This window comes from Tamandua tetradactyla, chromosome 7 (genome assembly GCF_023851605.1).
Source record: "Tamandua tetradactyla isolate mTamTet1 chromosome 7, mTamTet1.pri, whole genome shotgun sequence".
Lineage (NCBI taxonomy): Eukaryota > Metazoa > Chordata > Mammalia > Pilosa > Myrmecophagidae > Tamandua > Tamandua tetradactyla.
In genome coordinates this window covers 98,028,346-98,039,112 of record NC_135333.1, presented here as the reverse complement: position 1 = coordinate 98,039,112, position 10,767 = coordinate 98,028,346, and the positions used below count along the sequence as shown (strand labels likewise).

The following is a 10,767-nucleotide window of genomic DNA, read 5'->3' as shown; positions in this document are numbered from 1 at the left end:
CATAAATTACATATTTACAAACTGAGTCTAAACCCACTGGTTTATCATTATGTTTCATGTATTTGTGTTTTAGATCCTGTAGGAAGTGGAAAGTGGAGTTAAAAATAAAAAACACAATAGTAGTATAACTGGAGCCCTGCTGGCAGTTGTACCAGCTGAGCCCCAATCCAGGTTCTATAGCTTTGAAATTTAAAGAATTTAGAGATGAGAGGGCCAGTAGGAATAAGTAGTAAAGTTTATTAAAAAGAGAAGTTGATTGAAAAGAGAGAGTACAGGTTAGAGAGGGTAATGAGGATGTGTCCAAGGGAGGGACACAGACTGAGTGTAGAGGGCCAGCTTGTTTTATAGGAAACTTTTGTTGGTAGTAAGTTTCCATAGTAACCTTTGAATACTAGGTATAGTCCTTGTTCTGGGAGGAGATGGCTAACAGATTATGGTCTGTGTCACATACCTAAAATTTGTCTTTGGGCAACTGGTTAACAGTCTTTATGACCCTGTGCTTCCAGTCATACACCAAGAGTTTTCTTTGGGCCCAGAATTGTATAGGTGTTTATGGTTTGTGGAAGCTTCAGTAGTTTTGGGGAGGTTTGGGGCTTTAGGGAAATTTTTTGTCCAAGGAAGTTTAAGCTCTGTATTACTTCCTTTGGAGTTAGTTAAGAAACAAGGGACTTGGAGTTGTCTGTTAGTCTTTTAGAGCGGAATAGGAAACCAGGTTGTCTTATTTTGTCTGGCTTAAGTAGTAGTGTTTATATTTACCCTCATGTCATTAATTTTCAGTGGATCTTTATTTCTTCATATGGCTTCAGTCACTTGTCTAGTTCCTTTCCTTTCAACCTATAGAATTCCCTTTAGCCAGGCAGGTCATCACGATATCCTACTGCTTTTAAGTTGCCTTTTTCTTGATTTGGCACTCACTCTCTTAATGCAGTCCTCTAACTTTTTTCTGGGACTTTGAGAAAGATGCTCCTACCAGTTCTTGTTGGTTGTTCAAAACTTCTGTGGAAACACCAAGCCTTGAAACCACTGTCTTGACTGGGGTGGGTTCTAAGAATCTGAGACATTTTTGTTTGTTTTGTATTATTGTTTTTAACCTTACCATTGTGTATTATGGATCATATGTTTGAAAGGACCACTGTGACCAGTAGCGTCTATGATCATGAATATTCATCTTTGTCTATATTTTTAGAAACCCATTATTGTATACTTGTAGTTAAAAATATAGGTTTTTATTTTTAGATAAATAAAACACTGGATTCACAATATATTCTTTTAAATTTGTTTATAACGTAGTTTTTGAATCCCAGCCACCCTCAGTATTTCCCACTGTCATTGTTCCTTGATTTTTATGCGCTCTGAAATAAAGAGCCTAATTATGTTTTCTTAGGATACTTAATGAGCAAAGGCTGGATCCACAGGTATGGCTGTAGAATTTCCATTTAAGTGGAAGAACTATGTTTACAATTGCAGTACACAGTAATTTCTCAAATGGGAATGTTTTAGCTTACTGTTTGACAGCCATTGCTGGAGTCTTGATGTCTGCTTATAGGACAAAGTGGGTTATTTTAATATGATCTCTAACTAGTGGTCTTTGAATCTGACTTAATTCCAAATATAAATATATCTGATATCCTCTTTTCTTTCTAGGAAGCTTTCAAGACGTGATCTCGATATTGTCTATGCTGCATTATTCTGTTGAATATGTTTTTATGTCCTCAGTGTATAACAATCCTGTGGAAGCATCTTTTAAGGAACTGAAATACAAAAGGACATCATATTTATATTAAAAACCTTTTTTCAAATACCAAGAACAGTACAGCTAAATGTCCTTGAGTAGTACTCCAAGCGGAGGAATAGGATTGCTTGAACATGAGAATTTTATTATCAGTATTAAGTGTAGAAATGTAATTTAGCTTTATAATTACCAGTTTGTGGAAGAGAAATATGAAGTACAGATTTGAACTTTGGAACCTTGAAGTAATCATCCTAGATAGCCAAGTTATTCAGACAAAGATGCAGCTTCAAGTTCACTTTGATAAAAAACAAAAGCTATTTTAGATGAATTTTTTTCTAATACTTGCCTGGTTTATTAATCAGAGCCACCTGAACATATTTTAGTTTTTTTTTTTTTTTTTATGGCTCAGGATCATTGTTATGAGCATAAAGTATAGGAATGCATTTGCTGCTATTGGGGGTAACAGGATAATCTAATACTAGAGGGATCAGCCTTTCTCAATTTCTGATTTTCTTCTTTTTGTTGCAAATATGGAAACATCTGTAAAAAAGAATAAATAAGTGCTAGTAATGTCCCTGTATACCTTTTTAATCTTATCCTTTGTTGGAAAGAATCATCAAGCAAGGTCTGTACATTCCTTTTAGATTCCCAAATCACAGTAGCAACATTAACTCATCAAGGCTGATGTAAAACACCTGACAGTAGGTGGTGCTTCACTATTATGTTCTAATAATAGGGACTATTCTGGTCATATACTCCAAATCCAGGTAGTTTTGAGTTAGTAATCTCATAATTCAATTCATTAAATATTTATGAACATCTGTGTACCTATTAATGAGGGGATAAAAAGAAACCTAAAACACAGTTAATTCTCTCCTAGAGTTTATAATCTTAGAATGTGGAAGTCATGTTATTAGCTAACTGCAATGCAAGGCTCAGCAAATAAGAAGGGCCCCTTGCCCTCCATACTCCAGTGGTGTTCTGTTTTGAATAAGTACAGATGTTTAGCAAATATTTTATTTAGCAAATAATTATTTATGGAACTGTGCATATTTTGGCCTTATTTCCATCTGAAATTTTCTCTTTATTCAACAGAAATCTTCTGGACAGAGACACATTTTCAAAATCTGATCCAAGTAAGTATCTATAACTTGTTTTATGAAGCTATCTACTTATTTTACATAACTTGATTTTTCTAAGTGTTGTGTGAAATTCACTGTTCTTGTTTAAATGTTTGCTTTAAAGATTAGAAAGCAAGAAGGGGGTTGGGCCCAAGTCCTATATATTTATCTGCCTGGGTAGAACTATGGCTAAAGGGATTTGTTTGAGAAAAGATGAGAATGCAGGGGACTCCAGTGTAGGACAGTTCATTTTGAAATTAAATTTTTATGATATGACCATATATAGAAAATGCACATGACCGAAACTTATAATGGGTCAAATTTCAAGTGATTTAGTCACGGAATAGTTTTATTTTTTTAAACAAAATCAGTATATAAAGATATGCACAGTCAAGTAAAATATAAAACATTTTCTATTATATGCTGAATATTTTGGTTCCTAATTAGAGACAGTAAAAATTGGAGAGGTCATGGAAGAATAAAAAGGGTATTTTGAATTAGGAAACAGCAAATTAATTATAAAAATCAATTAGTGTTTCCAAATTTAATATTTGAAAATTGATATCCAGCAGTTCTCCTCCTCTAAAAAACAGATGTGGGAACAAATCTGGTTTAATTACAGGTAAAAGGTTATTATCAGGTGTGAGAAGAATTCCTAAGGCTTTCATTAGGAAAAAAGGGATCATAATTTGTGGGTATTAAAAATTTCTGGTGCTTACAGGCAAACTCAGCTTATTTGACAAATGGATGGGACTCGTTTCATCCCTTACTCTTTACCCACAGCCCTCAATCTCCCATTTTTTGAATTTTCTTTTGTGGTGAAAAGGGTTTGTTACCTATATACAAATATTATAGGTGGGAGTTGCAAATATTAAGCATAGATACTAGAGTACGATTTGCCCCAGGTTGTCTCTGATATAACAGTTCTTAACGCTCTACAGATGTTAGGCTGAGCTTGACTTATTTCTGGTAACATAAATGCTTAAAAAGTATCGAATTGTAGTTCTTCAATTTACGTACATCCACAGCATAATGTAAATGAAGATATTAGCACGTAATTATTATATTTCTTGTAGGCCTAGCTCAGGGCACATTAAAGTCCAATGCCTGATTTAGTTTTCTGTTTCTTCATATTAAATTTTAATCATTTGGTCATTTATTAGCAATTTTCTTGCAGGAGTGATACTAGGAACTTGGCATTCATTTTTGATGTAGTTTTTGGAGAGTCGAAAAAGAAATTGTATATATTTATACCAGATAATTGTAATAGAAATTTATATCTATGTTTCTTTTTCATCTCCCATAGTATGTGTCTTATATGTACAAGGAGTTGGAACTAAAGAATGGAGAGAGGTAAGATTAAAACATTTAACAAAACTGACACTCTGTAGGATGATGTTATAAATTAAAACTTAGTCAAAAAAATACTTTCCTGTTTTTAGTTTATTTTATGTCTTTTTCAACTTGAAGAGTGAGTTTCTTTTTTTTCTAAAAGTTACATTTTTGTTTTGGTTTTTAATAATCCTGAATGTTTAGCTGATATATAACATTACTGTGGAATATTCTGGCCCTGAAACCTGTATTTCCCTCAGTCAAAGGTACGTTTAAAATGTTGCAACCTACATGATAACTTGCATAATTTAAGTGTGTGGACTCAGTCTCACTTTTTGAGGTCAAGTTCTGATTTTCATAAAATACTGCCATAAAGGTTTTTTTTTAAATTCTAGTGCTTTATATCAAATATCACCTGTCTTTTGCAAGTTAGTAACTTATTTCAAAATACTGTATCCTAATATACTGTTTAATAAAGCAAAAGCAAGGAGGCTGAATTACTATTAAGAATGATTATTTCAATGATTTTTTTTTCCCCTGGAGTATTTCCATGATTTAATGGAAAGGTGAGCATTGAGGAGAGAGGTGGGGGAAATATGAAATAAAAGACATTTCCATCTACCCATGGTTTCTTGTTATTTTAGGAAGTTAGTGCACTGTTTTATTAAGGTTACAGATTCTGGCTAGATTTTCCTGTGGGTTTGGAGAAATTCATGCTGTTTCTTACCACAGACTACTTTGCTGCCAGGTATTTTACCAATGTGTTCCATTAGGGAGGTGGAGAGCAAGAATGGATCATTGAAATTTATTCCCAAAACCTGAGGGAAAGAGAAGAACAATTCAAATATTGTACCTACTGATAATGGGTCAGTAGTTGCAGGGATGCTGAGGACTGATTTCTCATACCTGACTGCTTTTACACATCTCCAAATGATGGTCCATAGTTACATCAAACCTCAAATGTAAACTCATTACCCTCACCCCTGTGCTTGTTCTTTTTTTGCTCTAAATATGCTAATAACATCAGAATGTGAAATCATATTTTTTGTGGTCAGCCTGACTTTCTTTCTTGGAGTTTGTTCAATAATCAGTTCACCAGTGCTATGAATTATTTTTCATCATAGAACACTCAGAGGAGCACCTCCTTTATTTGGATCCATGTTATCTTTTTTCTGCCCTGTTGTGACATGGCACTCTGGGCTCCATGCCCTTCTCTCTCTTGTTCATCCACCTAATTATACCTTTATGATTTTACTACTAAAATACATGCTGTCTCTTGCCCTTCACTCTCTAGTTTCCTTCTTCAAAGGCTTCACTCAGGTGAAACTGCTGACTGATCCTATGTGCCAGGCTGGACGTTTACCAGATGTGCCCAGAAATGAAATGGTTTGAGGTTCTAGATAAGAACCAAGATAATTATACGTAAGGTACAAGACCGGGCATCTGTGTCAATGTAAATCCCTAGTGATGGGGAGTTTTGGAATTGTACTGCATGAGGGGATTTTGAGGGAGGACAATGTAAAATGTTGTAGAACCAAAGCAGGTGCTGGGCGCTTGTTCTCATTGGATGCTAAGTGGTGTCGACTAGCTAGTTTTGAAGGCAAGCTCTGTTCAGACTCCCTCTTGCTTAAAAAACTCATGTTTTTCCTATTCCTTAAGCAGTAAAATATAAATTACTGAGTTAATTTACAGAAGAATAAAACTAATAGAAGGGATATAAAAACAAACTGAAAATTGGAAAGGTGATGGGAATTAGCACACAGAATTATGTAGGTAAAGGGCGGATAATAGAGGGAGATAACAATTATGAGGTGATTTAAACAACTTCAAAATAGTTAAAAAGAATTAAAGAACTAGAGAGTTGCTGGAGGTGCCCAAGTGCAAGAGAAACATTTTGGAGCTAAAATTTATTGTATTTAGCAACTAATTTAATTTTCTGGATAAGGGAAGGAGTTGAAAAATGAAATAAACTATATATGTTACTATAACCCTAAGTCATATAACCCACAAAATCATATGAGAAAGGCAGTGCCTTAGTTTTCTGTCTGCTAAAACAGATACCAAACAATGATTGGCTTAAACAATGGGCATTCTTTGGCATGTGGTATCAAGTCAAGGCTAGTAGAAATCCAAAGGAGGTATTTGTGAGGTGGTGCTTTCTCCCTGAAGACTGGTTTTCTGGGGCTAGTTGACTGCCAGTGATCCTTGGTCTTTGGCTTTTCTGTCACATGGCAATATATATGGTGATGTCTTTCCTTTCTCCTCTGGGTCCCCTTGACTTCCAGTTTCTTGTTTCTCATAGCTTTCTTTCTGTGACCACCTCCACAAGGTGTTTCTGTAATGGGATTAAGACCCAGACTGATTATAAGTTTGGCCACATGTTAACTGAAATAACTTCATCAAAAGGTCCTATTTTAGACCCAGGTTCAGTTCCCAGTCCCAGCCATGCCAGAAAAAAAAAAAAAAGATCCTACTTACGATGAGTTCATACCCACAGGAATGGATTAAGTTTAATAACATGTTTTTGAGGGGTACATAATTCAGTCTGCCACAGGCCATTTTTTAATTTTGTGAGCCAGAAAGATACAGGGCTTAAGGGAATGCTCTTGACCTTTCAAGGCCTCTGTTTCTTCATTTGTAACATGGAGAAGATAATAATAGATTCTAGGTCATCAGATTTTTGAGAGAACAGTGTCTGGCACATAGTAAGGATGCAGTTAGGTCTTTGAGAGATTAAAAAAAATTACAAGGACCAAAAAACCAGTAGATGGCAGGTAAAAAAAAAATTTCTGCACTGTAAAATTCTGTAAAACTCATTCTAAAAACCCAGCAGTTGATGGGAAAATGACCTAGGGGATTTACTTTACCTCAGACCTAATATGAAGCCGTGATATTACACAGCTGCTAAAAAGCTAATGCAGTTTGAGGTTGCATTGATGGATGGGCAATGCTTACATCAAGGAAGATAATGCTGTTATGCTGAAATATATAAAATTGTCATTTTTTGTAGGTCAAAAATGATTGAGTATTGGCAATTTTCTGTGTTTCAATCTAAGACTTTTGCATTTTGCTTTAGTGGGTGTGTTACTTTTCAGTTCTACATTTAAGGCCACTGTAAAGCTATGTATGCTTTGAGGAGAGCTGCTTTCTTCAAGAGAGGGATAGAAGCTATGCTATGTGAATAAGAGAATGTTTAACCTGAAAAATACAAAGAATTTGAATAGTCATAGTAATTGTTTTTGAATATTTATGGTATTTGCATGCAGAAATAGGGGTACATTTACTTGATGTTGCTCAGTAGGGAACAGAAAACTTGACTCAAATGTTACAGAGACAAAGAGGCAGTATTTAGTCCACTGTAGGGAAGACCTTTCTAATACTTAGATTATTCCACAGTAAAAATGGATTTACTGGAATTATATGTTAGAGCTATATGAAGTATTCAGAGGCTGGACTGATTAATCAGGAGAAAAGCTGAGCTTGATTAGCTCTAATTTCCTTGCTTATTTGTGATTTTATAGTTCTGTAGAGTTCAAAAAGAGTTTCCTATTTATTTTTTAAAATTCTTCCAATTATTTTTTAGATATTGAATGTTATTTTGCAAGGATGAAAAGTGAAACCAATTTGATAATTGCTGTCAGGTATTTGGCAATCAAACATATAAAATAATAATTCTTTATTGATATTCATATATCCATCCATTTGTCAATTTGACCAACATTTGTTGGATTACTGCTATGTAGCTGACCTAGTGGATAAAATTTAAAATTTGATTGTATTGCTACCTGAAAAAACATGCAATCTAATATAATTGGAGAGTTTTCTCAGCAACTTTAGTGTATTTATACAATCAATTTACTGATTTAGGTATTAACATTATCCCAGTAATAAAACAGTTGTATTTATATTTGGATTCAGGTGTACTGTGGAAAAGAATGTAGTAACTAGCAATATGTTGCATGATCTGGGATGAATTACTTTTACAAAGTAGGGAGTAATAAGGGAAAGAAGAGTTTAAAAATATGTCAAAACAAATGCTACAACTAAATGAATAGAAAAATTATTTGAAATTAATCTTCAGTTGAAATCCGCTACTTTAAAATTATACCTGCCACTATTAGAATTACCTCTGTATCTTCAGTAAATTCTATCTAATGATTGTGAATTACCAAAAGCTCTTGAAATAATGGATTTTTTAAAACGGAAATGATTTCATTCAGTGCATAATAATTTTGGAGCTAGAAATGATACTTAAGTACCATGAATTATGAAAACCTCTTAGTGACAAGTGAAAATATCGAAGTAACATCCCTAAGGGATGCCCATTTACTCTGAGAGCCTCTGAAAGTTTTTCAATTAACTTCTTCAGAGAAGAAGATTAAATTTTAGATACCCATAGATAATCTACCTTGTGAATTACTATTGAAGTATTTAGAATTATAGAGTTGGTTTTGGACTCCCTAAGTTACTATGTGACGAAAGTAAGCAAGCTGCAGTTGCTTATAACCCATAATTATAGTTTGGAAGCAAATCTACCACCAAATGCTGATTACTACAGATTGATATTATTTATGTCTCTGCTCCACTCCTTTGACATTGAACTATTTTAACATTTATTCATCTCTATACTGAGTAATAAATAATATACGTATAACATATACACACATATGCATATCAAGAAAGGATGAAAGAGTTCTTCACAGCTCAGCTAGAAAGTAACTTCATTTACAAGTCTCTCCTAACCTCCACAGCTAGAATTTTTTTACCTTGATCTCTTGAAATCCCATAGTTTCTGTTCTATACCTTTCTTATTGTCCTTGTTACTTTCTATTTTAAATCATTCAACAATGAGCAAGGACTTTTTTGTGACCCTTTAGCTATATTAGTTGTACTTCTTAACCCTGTGCAGCGTTAAGGCCGAGCCCTGTATTGCAGCCCTTGGGAAAGGCTTTGTTTATAGAAGGTGCTCAATTAATATTTGGTGAAAGAACGCATTTGGTAGTATCCCCAAACACAAGCACACATTTACCTATCATGCTTTCCAAATTTATGAGCTGAAAGAATCGCTATAGATGATTGGTTATAAAGGTCACATTTTTCACATGAGAAAATTTACGTGGTTTGCTAACAAGTTATGAGGGCCCTGCGCTTGCTCAGCTGCTCCTTTTTGTGACGTTAACCATGTATTTGGAATTTGAATTATCGCATACATTAAAAACAAGTTGTTTACATCTTAAAGCTTGGGGAATGCTTATTTCATCCTCTGCTTTTTGTTCTAGAGCAAAATTATGGTGAAACATCAACTTGATTTGTATAGAAGAGAGGAAGCCCCCACAATCTTTTGGCAGTGTCTTTTGCTGGCTCTCGAGGGTCCTGTGTGGCTGTAGATGCTGACCTCACTTTTGGATTCATGCCACAAAGCAGCTGATCATTTTTTTTTCTTTTTCTGTTCAAAAAGATTTTTATTGCAATATGCTGCCAAAATTCAGTTTATAGAGATTATATCCCTTTAGTAGACATTGGAAGGATTCTCATGACTCCTCCACTGTAGTTAATTGAAGGGATTGAAACAAGGGGTAAAAATATATTCAGTGAGGGTGGTGCAGTGGTGGCTCAGTGGCAGAATTCTCGCCTGCCATGCTAGAGACCTGGGATCAATTCCTGGAGCCTACTCATGTCAAGAAAAAAAAAAAAAAAAAAATATATATATATATATATATATATATATATATATGTATCATAAGAACTGTTACATGCCATGTGGTTTTTAAACTAGTAATATAAATATATTGTATGAAATGTCTGGCCAGTCTTCAGGCATTGTTATTTTAACAAAAAGATGTATGTATTATTGAGGAAAAATGCCGTATACCAGCTATACCAGTTCTGAAATGATTTGCAGGTTGGTCTTGAAATTCTTCTCTTTAAAAGTGACGTAAATTGTTTTTACAAATGTTTCTGGCCGTGGATATTTAGAAACAGTTTATGTCTTAACAAACTGCCTATAACTCGTAAAGGCTCAGTCGAAGATTGCTTTGTGAATATCTGTAACCAACTGAATAAGAATCACACTTTTGACAGAATTTTGCTGGTTGTTAGCTAAAGAGCAAATCCAGAATAATTATGATCTCTTAAATTATTTTTTTTCCGCATGGGCAGGCACCAGGAATCAAACCCGGGTCTCTAGCATGGCAGGTGAGAACTCTGCCTACTGAGCCACTGTGGCCCGCCTTCAGTATACCTTTTTAATGAAACGAAACGCATGCAAACCAAGGGAACAAATCATGCAGCACAGTGAATTTGTTAGACATGAGCTCACCCTTGTAACCACGACCAGAGATCAAGAAATGGAACATTACTGGCAATTCAGGGTTCCATTTTTTCTTCTTCTTTCCTCCCAAATTAAACCACTATTGTGATTTTAGATACTGAAGAATGGTTTTGTGTATGTTAAGCCTTATATAAATAGGACCATGTAGTACGTATTTATTGTGTCTAGTTTTTGCATGTGGCAGTATTTTTGTTCATATTATTTACTGTATGGTTTTCCATTTTATGATAAATCCCATTTATATTTATTTA

General features: G+C 34.4%; 1 protein-coding gene across 2 annotated transcripts in view; it reads left to right on the top strand.

Moving 5' to 3' along the window:
- Positions 1-10,767, top strand: part of CPNE8 (copine 8) — a 236,060-nt gene that overhangs the window by 35,919 nt on the left and 189,374 nt on the right. For both annotated transcript variants that reach the window (XM_077170498.1, XM_077170499.1), the window contains exons 2-3: positions 2,828-2,868; positions 4,160-4,206. In XM_077170498.1, the coding sequence (XP_077026613.1) occupies positions 2,828-2,868; positions 4,160-4,206 (88 nt within the window). The remainder of the gene's footprint in view (positions 1-2,827; positions 2,869-4,159; positions 4,207-10,767) is intronic.